Source organism: Triturus cristatus, chromosome 5_2 (assembly GCF_964204655.1).
Source record: "Triturus cristatus chromosome 5_2, aTriCri1.1, whole genome shotgun sequence".
NCBI lineage: Eukaryota > Metazoa > Chordata > Amphibia > Caudata > Salamandridae > Triturus > Triturus cristatus.
The window spans coordinates 19273414-19290387 of record NC_140588.1 but is presented as its reverse complement, the minus strand read 5'-3'; the positions used below and the strand labels follow the sequence as shown (position 1 = coordinate 19290387).

Sequence of the window (16974 nt, the reverse complement as noted above, 5' to 3'; positions counted from 1 at the left end):
TGTAACTATAGTTCACATTTCACAGTGTCACTCTAAAAACCTTGAAGCTTTTTCTAAAAGATTAAGTTTTATTACTGGAGGGCCAAAGAGATTGTTAACAATGAAGTAAGGATGTGTAGGAGTGTTACGTTCCAACATCATGTGTTTCAACATGTTTCAACCGTTGCATGGCCCTAGAAGGGATCCCCAGCTTTCATCAGGATTGGGATCCCTAAATCTTCAAGAGTAAATGTTAGTCATTAAAGGTTTTTGTGATTTGGGCTGCACACAAATTGAAAGCAGCTCTCAAGCAGTCCTAAAGCTGCAAGCGTTAAATATTTGCATTTGCTCTGCAAAGAAGCTACTCGGTTTGCATCGTTCAAAGCATATTAGCGTCATAACTCTTCACTTGGATGCATATAAAAGGAGCTGTAATGAATGGATTATCCTTATGGAATTATTTTGTACTTTATGCAGTAGTACAGATTTATATTTGTAATTCACTTCGATTTCCATATCCGGTGTTGTAGCACATGGAGAATAAGAGAGAAGGATGGACATACGACAAAAGAGTAGGCAAAAGTGATGCTAGGTGATGTAGGCAATGAACTATAGATTAGAATCGGCCAAAAAGAGGGATTTGATTGCCATATATCCCAAGTGGCATATACTGTACTTTTCGCCTATGAGCCTTTTAAAAAAAAAATTGTTGCATTCTAAGCTGAATTATATCCTGGAAAGGCTTCGTTTTTTGTTATATTAAAACCTGGACTGGATAATTGAGTTTTTACTTAATCACCAGCAGTTGTTTTTTGGATGTTGGTTTTTAAATGCTGTTTTGCTACTTTCACAATATACACATTTTTGCCCCAGTATCATGTAAGCAGGAATGTACGCCACATAGTTCCTTTCAGTGAATGACTGTAAAGAATCATGAAACCGAGACCACTAGACTTCAGTTTTCTTTCATAGCCATGCAAGAAGAGAACATAGAGGTTACACTTGTCATTGTTTCATAGAACAGATGGCACAAAACACTGAATAATTGCTCATCATCACTGTGTCTAATCTTTATGGGCAAGGCACTGTAATTTTGTTGTCATGTTAAGGCTGAAGTTTCATAGCATTAATAAAATGAAATGGTCTGGCTGTATGTTTAAAAAAATCAAAGTTGTCTGTAGCCTATAGACATTTAAGAAAAGTATCTGTCATTTAAAGTATTCTGAACAAATATGTTCTCTTCCCATAGATGCTTGGACTGGATGGGTCTTTGGTTTTTTTGGTGAGTGAACTGAAACTCCAGAAGGTGAACAATATGCATTGGTGACATTGTATTTTTAATTGACATGTGGTTTAATGTTCAACCCTGTGGTAACTGGTGGTGGGCTGTTAAATAGACTACCTTAGAATATAAGGAAAATGTTTCATTTCTTTTTTTTTTTTAAACAAGTTGTTTTATTTAGTTTTTCAACAGTTGACAAACAAACATTTTAACTGAGCAAGATATACAGGGTATCAGCAGAGAATATCCACAAAGCAAAGGGTCGCCTCAGAACTAAATTAGAGAAGGTAAGCTGGGAACAGGAAGGAGTCAGAGACCAGCGTGGTGTTGGAGATAGGATGGAGATAATGAATAGGTACATGGGACCGATAGGGCGAAAACACGTGATCAGAGACCGAATTAGAGGGAAACGTGGATAAACTGGGGGGGGGGGGGGCGATTTCATCGGGGCTCGCTTCAGGGAAGAGAAAGGCGCATCACAGGAGAAGCACATTGCATGGGTCATGGAGGTAGTGTGCCATCCTTAGTAAAGGTGAGGAAATGATCAAGGAGGGCATCCCACACCAGGGAGATTGTTTGCCTACAAAGGTGCCAAACCTCCTCGAGGTGTAACGCCTCACCCTCAGCCTCTCCCCTCCGCTGCATGGCCCGTACCAGGATGCCAATCCTTATACTAATGCAAGTATTAGATTTTTCCTGACATGCATACAGAGGGCACCTTCGAAGTGCCTCCTGAATCCTACTAGTCTCTTAGTGTGCTGGCTGACTGGCATTGTCCAGCCTGCCACCACAGATGAGGTCAGAAACCATGCCTGCTCAAGAGGAAGGTGTTCACTCCTCCTCCAGCAGGATGGCTAGTGTTTTAGCATATCAAGGCCAGAGGCTTCAAAGCCTCTTCCGCCTTTGATATGCGACCCCGGCTTCCCCCAGACCTGGGAGATGCCACCCCCTGCCCTGAGGCCCATCTGGCATCAGGACAGGCAGGACAATTATCTAATCAGAAGGCATGCTCTCTCTCAAGCTAGTCACATCCCTGAGGTGGGCTACCTGAAGTGAACAATGAAAGAAGGGTCCCACCATATTGTTTTATTTTTTATATAACTTGATTTTCCAAAGAGAAAACAGGTCAAGGAAAATCCCAACGGTGTCAATCATGATACAGCAACACAGTGTCCCAATACACAGTAAGGCAGGCAACATAATGCAACAAGTGCATCCCACATAAGGCACGTATGACTACAATGCAATTTCTGTACAGCTTCAGCAGAACTTCACAGCCAACCATGTGATACATATCGTGGGCAGTGGTGGAGGCCTACTAGTCTAGATGGGGGTGGTCCAAGTTGGTTGATTACACACTAGGTGGGTTAGAAGTTGGTGTCACTGTCTTGTCAGTGCCATTTTGTCAAAAGTAAGTGACAAAGGGTGCCCAAATGTCTTCGGGTTGGTAGCTGCATGAGTTCCAGTATGTTGTTAGTTGCTCCTGACAGTAGGAGACATCTGCCAGCCAGGTTTGGCTAGTGGGGGCCGGCCTCCTACCCAAATGTATCGCCACCCTACATTTGGCCAGCAGAAGTAGCATCACGGTGGGGCATCGATGCCCTTCAGGGGCGTCCTTTACATACCCAAGGAGACCTACTATGGGATCAAGTGGGAATGGAGCATCTATTAATGACACTCACAGTACCGCAATCCGGGGCAGGTCCAAGCCAGGTATAAAAATGTGGCTCCTGGCTCATGACAGCGCTGTCAGTGTCATTCAGTAACCAGCCCCATTCTGTGGAGCTGCAATGGTGTGCAGTATAGTCGGCTTATGTACTTAGTGTATTAGTCATCAGTCTATAATTAGGGGACAGCATTACAGATTGGCCACAACAGTAACTCCACTTTGTGTCGGATATGTACAAACCCAGTTCCCCCTCCCGGGCTTTTGAAGTGTTTACCAGGGAAGCGGCCAGCGCGAGGGTGTGGAGCCGAGTAATGTGTTTACGTGGGGATGTGGGCATGTAAACATATTCCGGTATGGCAAAGACTCTGGGGGGGGGGCCATCAGGAAATGCCTCATGCAACGTGCGACAAGGAGCTCTGATTTGATAGTGCAATAGTATGTGTAATGGCGTGGGAGTGTGTGTATCACCAGCAGCGAGTGAAGGAATGAACTGTCCCTCTGGGTACAAGTCTGCAAAACTTTAATACCTAGTGCTCCTGCACACCCAATTGTGCCCTTGTCCTGTAAAAGTGAAAACATAGGATTGTCGGCCAGTGATACAGAAGACGCGTATAATGTTGTAAGGCCAGCCCGTCGGCAGAGGCTGTACCACGCCCAGCGCACACATTACACTGTATCTGAAAGAAACACATAGTAATAGATTCCTTACCTTAGAATTACCCCCAGGCGTCAGACTGGATCCGGAAAGTTTTACAGCGTGAATCTTTCTGGATTCACTATGCTGTGCATTATTCCGCCATCTAGTGGTTGGGTCCGGAATTGTAGTCTTTCTTCTCTTTTTTTTCGTGGCCCAGGTGGGCATCGACATACCACAATTTGGTGTCCTTCGTGACGTCGATACGCTTCCTCTGGAAGCTCCCACCTTTGGTCGCCATCTTCAGATTCTTTTTAACCGCCGTTGGGTCTGGCTCGTTACCGAAGAGTTGCAGAGTTTTGGAGAGAGAATCAACGAAAGAGAGCAGAAATCGACGAAATCACAGATTTCAACAACCCGACTACAGGTCAGGTAACCGGGACGACGAAGGAGAAGGATTTCACATGAAATCTCGATGTTCAACGGAAAATGTGCACACAGGGGTCTCGCGGAGCGCGGGGATGGACAAAACACCTTTCAAGTTTTGGCCAATTGCCACTACAAATACACCCATAAGTACCAGCATCCAGTCTGCAACCTCTTCCTGCTGCTCGACCACAACAGCGAGGACTGCAACATATGCTCGGCGTTCACACCGAAGACCCTCAGAGTAAGATAGAGGCAGAGAAGGGCAAACTACACCATGCAGGGGCGGGGGCCACCTCTGCCGCTCCGAGACTTGGGCCTCTCCAGTGGAGAGGAGGACAACATCGCTGAAGGACTGGAGGACTGCACAGTCATCGAAGTCCAAAAGAAAACATCGAAGGAGGTAAGAGTGTCACCGACCCCTAGACACTCAACTGACACTTGTAAGAGTGAAGCAAAGTCCTCGAAGGGAACATTGCTGTCGAAACACTCGGCGAAAGCAAAGGCACCCAAGGACTAGCAGCCCAGCGGATTCTTCGAAAAGGACTCCCAGATGGCAAAAACCCAGGAGAAATCAAGGTCGTCGAAGGATGCCCTCGAAAAGGACACCTCGACACCGAGAAAAGAAGGGTCAACAACGACTTTGACGTCGACGTCCTCGAAGTGAAGCGCTCAAACTCTCGACGCCGAACAAGCTGCTGAGATGGAGAGGAAGAAAAGGAGGCTCGAGGCCGAAATGGTGAACATCCTGCAGCGAAAAAAGGACTTCGACGAAAGGATGAGCCAGTACACTATCCTGCTGAAGCCGGCGGCCGAAGTCGAAAGGGGCGACGAAGACCCTGAGCCGCCGAAAACGCCGGAACCGGTTGAGGAACACGAAGAAGAGTCCCTGTATTACTTCGAGGGTGAAGGTGAGGAAGATCAGCAAACCTACCAGGACTCAACTTCCTCGGAGGCACAAGACATGGAGTGGCATGATCTCGACGCCGAAATACCGGAAAAAGGAGCAGACACATGCTTCGAGGCCTTCGCCGCTGGACGATATCAGGATCTATAATATGGTGGTAAAAAAGGCTGCAGAGACATATGGTGTGAAGTTGGAGGAGGAGAAGCCCAAGGCTTGTTTTCTCCTGGAGACTCTATTACCTTCACAAACAAGAGGTCAGTTCCTGCCCATGCTCCCAAGTCTGCTGGACCAGGGCAGGGAGTCTTTCAGGGAGCCCCCAGGGGGACATCAAAACGGATGACAAAACCAAAAACTGATTTCACAAAACAAACAGTACCTCGAACTTATAACACCAGTAGGAGGCAGAATAAGGGACTTCCCCCAGGAATGGAAGAAGGTCACAACGGACAAATGGATACTAAACGTCATACAATACAGCTACTGTATAGAGCTAGAAAAGCAACCTCCAAACAAGAGACCAAACAACAAGGTGCACTCGGCAAAGGAACTTTCACTCTTGCTACTAGAGGCGCTGGAACTGCTCAACAAGGAGGCAATAGAGATAGTGCCGTACAAGGAAATAAACAAAGGGGTTTATTCCAACTACTTCCTCGTACCAAAAGTGGACAAATTACTAAGGCCTATTCTGGATCTAAGGTTCTTAAACAAGTTCATAAGGACACAAAGATTCAAAATGACATCTCTGCAAGAAGTAATACCCCAGATACAGGAAGGGTATTACATTGCAACTATAGACTTAAGACTCCTACTTACACGTCCTCATGAACGAAAAATATAAACGCCTACTAAGATTTGTGATCAACAAAACTCACTGCCTGTTCACAGTGCTCACATTCGGACTCAAATCTGCACCAAGGGTGTTTACAAAATGCGTAGCAGCGGCAGCAACACACCTAAGGAGTCAAGGAATACATATATACCCCTACCTCGACCACTGGCTCGTAAAAGCAAGCTCCTACAGACAATGCCAACAACACATCCAGCAGGTGATACAAACACTAATCCAACTGGGTTTTTCAATCCATTGGGGAAAGTCTTTAATAGAACCTGAATAGGTGAAGATATTCTTAGGGGCAGAGATCAACACCATACAGGGCATGGTGTTCCCTAGCACAAAGAGAACTTTGGCAATACTGAAGGAGACACGTCTTTACTGCAAGGCGCAAGCTCTGACAGCGAGGACAGTGAGCAAGCTAATGGGAATGATGGCGTCATGCATACACCTGGTCCAATATATTCGCCTCCACATGAGACCATTCCAGGAATGGATACAGCAGCAGTGGTCTCAGGCAACAGGGAGTTGGGAAGATCTAGTGGTTGTCACACACGCAGTGCATCAGGAAATAGCGTGGTGGAACAAGGAAAACATATCACAGGGGAAACCATTCACACAGCCAACTCCAACGTTGACCATCACAACAGACGCCTCCCAGCTGGGGTGGGCGCGCACATGAACAAACTCAAGGTGAGGGGGTTATGGTCGCAGCAGGATGCGATCAAACACATCAACTACCTAGCCGCCCATTGCCACTATAAGTCATATCTGTAATGTTATTCATATAAAAGTAAAAGACTGTCACTGTTGACTGACTGATACATTTCAAATTTGCTACAGTCATCAATAAAGTTTGTTATAAAAAAAAAACACATCAACTACCTAGAGCGAAAAACAGTCTTCCTAGCCTTAAAAGCCTTTCAGAAGGAGCTGTACGGAAACAGGGCGTTGATCTAAACAGACAATACAACCACCATGTTCTACATCAACAAACAAGGAGCACACAATCAGTGGCACTATCCGGGCTAGCACAGGGAATATGGACATGGGCCATTCCACTAAGAATAGACCTACTAGCAATACATCTCCCAGGAAAGAACAATGTGGAAGCAGACAGACTCAGCAGGCAGACGGGAGCTCAACCAAAAGGAAATAGAGAAACTATTCCGGAAATGGGGTACACCGCAAATAGATCTATTTGCAACACACCAAAATGCAAAATGCTAACACTTCGCATCCAGACAACCAGACCATCGGTCCCAAGGGAAATGTGCTGTGGATAAGTTGGTCAAAGACATTTGCATGCGCTTTTTGCCCGATACCACTGATACACAGGGTACTCAACAAATGCAAGATCAGCAACATGACGCTAATTCGAAAAGCACCTCAGTGGGCCAGACAGTCCTGGTTCTCACAAATAGTAGGAATGGCGCAAGCACCAGCACACAGATTCCCAAAGAGAAGGGACCTGTTAACAATGCAGAACGGAAGGGTGCTACACCCAGAGCCAGAGAGCCTCAGCCTGGCAGCATGGCTCCTGAAGACCTAGAATTTGCACACCTCAAACTACCAGCAAGCACAATGGCGGTGCTCAGGGAGGCAAGGAGACCTACCACAAGAAAGTGCTACGTAGCAAAGTGGAAAAGATTCTCTGAATGGTGCATTAGGGAGAAACTACAAAGCAAAATTATAAAGGAATCAACAGTACTAAAATACTTAACGCATCTACTACAAAATAAACTAAGCTACACATCCCTAAGGGTGCACTTAGTGCCAATAAGGGCTTACACAAGAGGAGAAACAGGAAAGAGTTTATTCACCTCCCAAGTAGTAAAAAGATGTCTAGATGGGGCAAAGAGAATCGCACCTCCAAACAGAATGCCAGCACCAGCATGGAACCTCAATGTGGTGCTAATTCAATTGATGAAGGCACCATTTGAGTCTATTCATAAAGCTACACTGCACATGCTCACGCTAAAAACAGCCTTCTTAGTAGCTATCACATCGCTAAGAAGAATGAGCGAATTGCAAGCGCTAACACTTCAAGAGCCCTACCTGCAAATACACAATGATAGGATTGTAATGAGAACACACCCACATTTCATGCCAAAGGTGGTGTCACGGTTCCACATCTATCAGACAATTCAAATGCCAAGTTTTTTCCCAAAAACCTACCACAAGCACAGAAAGGGCGCTACACACACTGGACGACAGGAGGGCAGTAATGCACTATATAGAAAGGACAAAGGAGTGCAGAAAGACAAAGCAGTTCTTTGTGTCCTTTGCAAGCAGTTTTTGGGGCGACCAGTTACCAAAAATACCATTGCACGGTGGATTGCCCAAACCATACAACTCTGCCACAAGCAAGCAGGACAACAGTTACAAGGAGCAGCTCATGCTCACTCAACAAGGAAGAAAGGAGCAACAATAGCGTTTCTAACAAACACAGCTATTCAAGACATTTGCCAAGCCGCAACATGGTCTTCAGTGCACTCATTCACTGAGCACTACTGTGTAGATATTCAAATGAACAAGGAAGCGCAAGTGGGACAGAAGGTCTTACAACACATATTCAGTAACCAGATGTGAGAAAGTGCCATCTTTCTTGCATGGTATGCCCCTACTTTTTGCTGAATGTACTTTGAGTGTGCCCTGGTCTCCTGCCAATCAGGTGCCCAGGGCCTATGTTCCTTCCCTAAACAAAAACCTCAAAACCAAATTGGCAAACCCTGGCCACATGTCAGCCCCTGGTAAGTGGTACCCTAGGTACCCAGGGCCTTGTGACCAGGGAAGGCGTCTAAGGGCTGCAGCACTCATTGTGCCACCCTTAGAGGCCCTGTACCCTAACACACACACACACACTGTCCTGGCAGGCTGAGTGACTGGGTACAAGACAAAATAGGGAGACGACATGGCACACATCCCTGTGTGCCATGCCCACAACCTACACTGCCCTGGCATACATCAGCCGCCCCTCTAGCTGTGTGCCCTATGCAAGTGGTGTGGGCACAGAGCCCTGTGCCCCTACAGTACCCAGGTCCATTCCTGGGCCCTGTAAGTGCAGTGCTGCCATTTAAGAGTACATGGTGCTGGGAGCTTGTTAAACACGAACTCCACAGCACCATAATGGCAGCACTGAAGACTGAGAAGTTTGGTATCAAACTGCTCAGCACATTAAATTCACACTGATGCCAGTGTGTGATTTAATGTACTAAGCACCACAGAGGGCATCTTAGAGATGCCCCCTGAAACCTAACCTACAATCCATGTCTGTGCTGAGGCTGCCTAGGCTGCCACACAGCAGACATGTTGCTGGACCCCTGGGTAGGAGAGCCCCTGCTCTCCTGGGTCTGCAACAATGCACATCCTGGGCTAAATCTCCTCCCCCAGGATGGGCAGGGGGAAGCTTCAAAGGTATGCCGCCTCTGTGAGCTTCCCCAGGCCACTGCAGCCCCCCACTCTGGCGGGAAGCTTGGCCGGAAACCCCAAATAAGCACAGGGGATGTGCCAGCCTGCCTGCCCACCCCACTCCTCAGGTGGGGGAGGCGAGGTGAAGCACATCACCGGGCTCTCGCCATCTTGAAGATGGGGAGCCCTGCCCAATCAGGATTAGGTTACTGCCCCCCTCCCACAGGAGAGAGGCAGGATAGGGGTGTACCCATCCCAGGACAGGACCCATTGGTCCCTGCCCTTCACCTACCTGTAACGCCCCTAAATCTAGTATTTAGGGGCACCCTGAACCTTACTTCCCCAGATTCCGAAATCCGAAGAAGAGCTAGAAGAAAGAAGACCTGCCCTGCAGCTGCTAAAAAGAGGATGACATCAACTGCTTTGGCCCCAGCCCTACCGGCCTGTTGACCCTCGAACCTGCTCCTGCTCCAACCCGGCATCTCTTGTGGCCAGCAACCTCACAAACCCCGGAGGACCTGGCTACCTTTTGACTTTAAGCCCCCTGGGACTCCCATGAGTACTCAAAATCCACTTCTAATCCCTGGCAGCAGCCCGGAACCGCGAACCCAGCACAGTCTGCACCAGCCAAGCCTGGCCTGTGCCGGAGTGAACAAAGACCACGAGGACGACCCCACGGCGACTGTGACCCTGAGTCCGGCACCCAACGACCTCCCTCGACACTCCTGAAGAAGCCTACAGCCTCAGAACCAGGTGCCCCCCCCCCCCCGACCGCGATCCCAAAACACCAAAAGGCACCCCTGCGCCCCGCGGCCTCCTGTGCCCAATCCCAGGGTACCTACCCATCCTCCAACTACCCAACTTACCTCTCGAAGTGGTGATGGCACCTGAAGAATCTTCGTCCCCGAGCTTGCAGTCTTTTTCTAAACCAGAGATTTCCCATTGAAATCAATTGAGCGCCCGAAGGCTCAAAAGCACCCTGCACCCAGCCGCCCGAGTGGCCCTGACAGTGCAATCTCTACACCTACCTACTTCCCCACTTGCCCTGAGTAAGTGACCAGGAGCCCAGCTCCCACAGCCGCATGTCCTGCTAGTCAGCAGCCACCAACCAAGGCCCCCCTACCTCTCATAGGATAACATTGGGCCTAACTCTCCCTGCACCCGGCCTCCCTTGTGCCGCTGAGGGTGAACCAACTGTACCTACCTGGCTCTGGGAGACCCCCGAGTCTATGCCCAGAACCTTAACTCTGCCACTCGAGTACTTACCTTTAAACCGATAACTCAATTTTCTTCATAGGGTAACATTGACTGGCTTTTTCCTGAAGTGTGGACTTTTCAAATCTTAAAATATTCACCAAATATCAGCCGAGCAACAAACGAAAATACTCACCTGCTATTAGGTGAGCTCCCAGTGCTGGATCTTGGTGCCCAGCACAACTGTACTTACCAGTAACCCAATTTTCTCCCATAGGAAACCATTGACTGTTTTTCTGTGAAATTTCTTCTGTCAATTTCTGCAAACTTTAAATATTCTTTAAAAATCGTATAACTTCTGAAAACGTAATTGCTTACCTGTTTTGGATAAAGGTCCCAGTACTGAGTCTAGGTACCCAGTACTGGATTACTAAAGTAACGAGAACATACTATACCTGCAACTTGAATTTTCTTCCACAGGGAATCATTGACTGTTTTCTATGAAATATTTTCTAAGTGTCAACTTTGAAAATGGCAGAATATTGTCTAAAAATCATCACGGTAATTAATTCGACTTTTATCAATTGATTCTAAGTACTGACCCAGGACTGAATCTAGGATTTAGTCTGGAATTCCAAAAGTAATCTGTTGCAAATAACTTGAAACTTCCATTGAACTCAATGCATTATTGTGTTTAAAATTGTGTTGCCTATTGCAACCACTTGTAACTTTCTACAAAAGTCAATTGCATATTGCAAAAGTATTTATATAAAGCATCTCATTCTGAGAAAGTATATTTTAATACCTATTGTTGGTTCTAAAATAAAACAAGCATATATTTTTTATATATAAACCATTGGCCTAGAGTTCAGTTATTGAGTGTGTGAGACCATTTGCTGGCTGAGTGTGTGCAACAAATGCTTTACACTGTCCTCTGATACTGCCTTACTGCTCGACCAAGCTACCACTTTAGACAGTAAGGTTATATCTAACTTTAGCCTCTGCCAAACCTCTGGGGACTGTGGACTCTGTACACCCTGTACCTATTTGGGAACAGTACATACAGAGCCACTTTCTCACACCAAAGCTCATCTTCCACCTAGCCACCACAATAACGACAAACCGCTACAAAGTCTATGCACAGCATAGTGAATCCAGAAAGATTCACGCTGCAAAACGTATAGTTTCTTACCTGTCGGCGAAGTTTTGCAGCTTGAAGACTTTCTGGATTCATTAGCGATCTCACCCTCCTCCGCCAGAAACACGAGACAGGAGGAAGAGGATTATAACCGGAAAAAACTTTAAAGGTTAAAAGATGAGAGAGTAACACAAGACCAGAAAAAAGAATCTGAAGATGGCGGCCAAAGGTGGGAGCTTTCGGAGAAAGCGGGTCGACGTCACGAAGGACACCAAATGGTGTTATGTCGACGCCCACCTGGGCCACAAAAAAAACAAAGAGAAAAAAGATTACAATTCCCGACCCAACCACTAGATGGCGGAATAATGCACAGCATAGTGAATCCAGAAAATCTTCAAGCTGCACCGACCGGTAAGAAACAATACGTTTTCGTCAGCAGTACCCTTGCGCGTCGGAAAGTGGCGTCATGCGGTTCCGCGTCCGTCGTTGGCGTCCTAGTCGCCGAGATGACGTTGCGGCAGCTACTTAGATGCCGCCCTCGTGCACTGACGTCAGTTCTGTCTTTTTCCGCGCCAGCAAGCACAGATCCTGAGAGATCGGTAACCCCAGTCACTTTTTGACTGAGTTTTTCCGAGGCATTTTTGTCTCTTCTTTTCGAGTTGATCGACTCCCGGTGCCGTAGGGATGCCCGGTTTCAAGTCCTGCGGGGACTGTCATTGAATGATGTCAGTGATGGACCCACACCGCGTGTGTCTCTACTGCCTGGAGCGCGACCATGACCCTAAGTCGTGCCTAAACTGCCGGGCCATGGCGCCGAAGACTTTGCGGGAGCGGTCCCGAAAGTTGCTGGAAGTTTGGCACTCTGCTGCATGCCGCTCAAGATACCGGTCCCATTGGAGGTAGAGGGACCGGTCGTGGAGCCATCACAATCGGTCTTCGGGATTGAAGTTGAAGAAGCGTCGTCGCTCACCGGCTTCCCCTCGCCAGTCGCGGCTGAGGGTGCGTGTGGTGCCTCCCCCGTGGCTCCGGTGGAGCCTAGGGTGTCGCCGTCGGCCTACCCGCTCTTCCCGGGTCCGTCCGCAACTCCGGCCCAGCTGCAGGAATTTCTGTCAGCCATGGCCCGCCTCTTTGGGCCGTCGGGCCGCGCCAGCGAGCCTTCGGGCCCCTCTGGCCCGACTGGGGGTCCTCACCCTTCACTGTCAGCGACTTTGGTTCCGGCATCGCTGTCTGCTCCGGTGCCGCAGGGCCCCCAAGGATCCAGGCCTGGATCCCGGTCGACGCCGGTTGACCTAGAGACACCTCCACCGACGTCGACCCCACCGGCACCAGTCCCAACGTCGCCCTTGCCCCCGGACAACGCCGTCCCCGGTTTCAGCCCTGATGTGGACACGGCGCTGCAATGGCGTCACTCGACGCCGATTCCAACGCCGATGGGGCCTTTCTACCCCTAAGTCCAGCCTCTGTATTTTCGGCCTGTTCCACAGCCTTCGGAGGAAGGGAAGGACTGGGAAGGGTCTGAGGAACCTCTCACAGCACAGTGCGAGTTTGACCCGGACTGGGTTGAGGATTTGGGGGATGCCAGCGGTCTTGACACCTCTCCTGACCTTGGCATGCTAACTCCTCCTACCGTGGCTACGGTGGAGGGTGCGAGTTAAGCAGTGGTGTTGCGTAGGGCGGCCGAGGCTCTCCACCTCGAACTCCCTACAGTGGCTGTCAGGATTAACCCCCTGACAGAAGTGCCACTGCTACCTTTTAATGATGCACTTTCCGACGTTCAATTGGACACCTGGTCCAGGCCCAACACAGGGGCTCCTGCGGATAGGAACGTTGCCCGATGCCATCGCCCGGCCTGGCCAACCCCCTCTTCCTCTCCGAACACCCCACTCCTGAGAGCTTGGTTGTCCAAGCCTCTATGTCCCAAAGTGCCTTCTGTACCGCACCTCCGGATAGGGAATCCAAGAGACTGGAACAGTTTGGGAAGAAGATTTTTTCTTCCGCCAGTTCAGGGCTGCTGTCTGTGAACACTGCATGGCTCTTGGGCCGTTATTCCCACTCTGTGTGGGAAGCGGTGGCGCAGGTACTGCCTCAGTGTCCGGAGGAGGCCCGGACAGTGCTCTTTAAGGCTATTGCTGAAGGGAACGATGCGGCGAAGTTCACTATACGATGTGGCCTTGACACGCCGACTCTCCTGGCAGGGCAATTTTCACGATAGTGGCGCTCCACCGCCACGCCTGGCTGAGGACTACTGGCTTCTCGGGGATGTCCAGAACACTCTGATGGACATGCCCTTTGATGGCATTCGCCTTTTTGGCAACAAGAGCCACAGGCCGCAGCAGCAGCAGTCAAAGCGCGGCTGCGGTAGTGGGACCCGCAGAGGCGGGTCAGGGGGCCAGCGGGCTGGTCAGTCCGCCTCCACCCCGGCCACCACTGCCTCCAAACCTTCCTATTATAGAATAATGGGGTAACCCAATAATCGCCACAAGACCTGAGTACAGTGCGAGAACGGAAGAGGTGGTCCGTCACTGCCTTTAAAGAAAAACAAAATGCGATTTATCATACGTGTGTCGCTAGTCGAGTCGTCGATGCACCCCACCCACCCAGGGCCTGTACCGCATTCCATCCCTACCGTCTGATGTTGCATTTATGCATCTACAAGAAACTGCAAAATATGTTGTAAAGAATTTTCTTAGGACAGGCCAATTTGCACTGGTCTCTTTACCAGTTCGTTGTCAAAGATATTGAAAAATGTGTGAATTCTAAAACTAGTGACTTCCACCTCTCCCTATTCATCAGGAGCACACCCCTCCCTCAATCCCTTCTTGAGCAACCTTTCTATCGTCCCAATGTCAAATAATTTTGAGTAAACTTAAGTATATGAAATAAAATATACTGAACTAAAGAAATATTTGGCGCTTCTTTTGATTTACATTAACTGTATGTTTTGTATTATCAAAACCATTGCTTTCAGGATATGTAGTTGCATTCCAAATTGTATTGATTACTAGTGATTGACTGATATAGCAACACAGGTATGATAAATCGCAATATGTTTTTCTTTAAAGGCAGTCACGGACCACCTCTTTCATTCTCGCATTGTACCCAGGTCTTGTGACAATTTTTGGGTTACTCCATTATTTTGTAATGGTTATCTTGAGCAGGCATGCCTGCGAGGGTTTTTCATGTATAAATGTATATAAAATAAATGTCTTCTTTTTTCTAAATGTTTTTGCTTGCACTGTAAATAATGTATAGAACCACACTGGTGTATTTAGGTTATCTTAGCCTTTCACATCTACACCACTTAGGGATATGTCTGAGAGAGAAACATTAGCTTACAGCGAGGACTATATCGATAGATTACTCCAGGGCCAAATTGGCACCAGCTTTCTGGATGCATCAGCCCATGGCATTGATCTCACACTGAATGAAAAAATAAACAAGCTTGAACGACTAGAAAAAAAGCTTATCCGCACCAGGCTACACGGACAAGTTTTGACCAAATATCTTCATACAAATGTCATTCCGGTAGGTCTCCAAGTTAGGAATGAGACAGCAATTTTAATTGACAATCCTAAATTTGAGGAAAATTTTAGTTTTGTCTCTAACAATTGCTCAAGGCACTGGATGGTGCTGGGCATAGAAACTGCCCTTGAAGGAGTCAAATGTCTTATGAAAGAAATTGCAGATTTGAAAAAAGATTGTTGATGACAAGACACTCACAAATGCCAAGGAGGCATTAGAACGACTTGAAAGAACCCTTAAGGACTTTGACACTTTCACACAAAAGACCAACCTTGACAAATTAGCTCGTGACATACAGCTTTACGACAAGAAAGTAACGTATATCGACCTACAGTAAGGATATCGCAAACAAGACTCACAAGGTAGATTCTCCAGTAGAGGGCGAGGAGGATACTATAGATAGGCCACCTTTTCTGACTCCTCGATAAGAACTGCTCTGATAGTGAGAACAAAAGACCAGGGACCAGTGAAGGTACACACGCACAGGGGTATACATACAGCGACCGACAACCCAATTTTTTAGGCGAGGATCAATGGTCAGAACACAGGGGGAGAGGACAGCCCTGGGGCCAACCCAGGGGACTGAGAGAACCAATATGGAACAGAGGCAGGGGCAGGGCCAAAAAACAGGTACACTTCCCCTCCGAAACACACGGCAACATTCAGACACGCCGCCAACACTACCGTTGGTTAATAGCCACCTCACTAACAAAGAAACCCCGGTGGTTAATTTATGTGGATACACCCGAAGTCCTGAAGAGGAAAAGGTACTCCAAAAGGGGTTATCTTTTGTCCCCACCAACCAACCCGACAATTTCAACCTCAAATTGGAATTACACCAATTTTGTAGAAAAGTGAGGCTAAAATATTACTTCAATAAAATCCCTTTCAACCCAACCTTTATGAACACAGGCATACGACCTCCCTCTACTTTTAATCCACCATCACAGATTGTGTTGCACAAAATCCTGACCTTTGAGCAGGTGGTCATGAGGGATATTATGCACTCCCTAAGTCACAAGGAGTATGTCAAATTCAACATATCTAAGCCTGAACAAGTAGCCCTTGAATCACTTAAAAACAACTCTGACATCATCAAGCCGGTGGACAAGGGTGGGGAAAACATCAAAATGTGGCGAAGGTATATAGATGATGTTGTCATGATCTGGCAAGGGACAGAGAACCATCTTAAGTCATTCCACACTTGGTTGAATACAAGATCTAATGACATACAGTTCTCCTTAGAACACAACACAGAAGAGATACACTTTTTAGACATTACCATCAAGGCAGAGGAGGGGAGGCTTCATACCACCCTATATAGGAAGACCAGTGAACGCAACACTCTTTTAAGGTACTCGAGTCATCATCCGCGCAGTCTCAGGGACAATTTACCCTATGAGCAATTCCTGAGAGTCAGGCGCAACTGCACCAAGAAAGATGATTACTTCATGTAGTCTGCTGACCTCTTAGGCCGGCTTACAGAACGAGGCTATTCTGTCAAGCTCCTTAAAGTATGCAAAAGGGCTTGGTTCAATCACAGAGAGTTCCTTCTGGAACCTAAAAATAGAACTTCTCCAACACCTGAACGATTAACTTGTGTTACGACCTATTGCACCAAGCGTAATGACATTCGAAAAACCGTGAATAAACATTGGCACCTGGGGTTGCCGACAATTTGGGTATACCAGACCCCCCAATGCATGCATTCAGAAAAGGAAAAAGTCTTAGAGACTTTTCGGTTAAATCCCTACTGCCATCCAAACCAGACAACGTCCAATTGCCACTATAGAATATCCCCCCCAATCAAGGGTCATTTTAAGTGTGGAGGCTGTAAGGCCTGCCCAATGACCAAGGAGATCAAGAACTTCAAACACAATGACAATACCTACACCCTGAGGGACCACACCAATTGTAACTCTTCAGGGGTTATATATGCCGTTACATGTCCCTGTAATATTTTTATACATTGGTCAAACG

At 47.6% G+C, this 16974-nt stretch overlaps 1 protein-coding gene across 1 annotated transcript in view; it reads left to right on the top strand.

Moving 5' to 3' along the window:
- The window catches only part of MARCHF6 (membrane associated ring-CH-type finger 6), a 1340093-nt gene that overhangs the window by 263880 nt on the left and 1059239 nt on the right, over window positions 1-16974 (top strand). The window contains exon 9 of the mRNA XM_085606770.1: window positions 1229-1261. Within this exon, the coding sequence (XP_085462896.1) occupies window positions 1229-1261 (33 nt within the window). The remainder of the gene's footprint in view (window positions 1-1228; window positions 1262-16974) is intronic.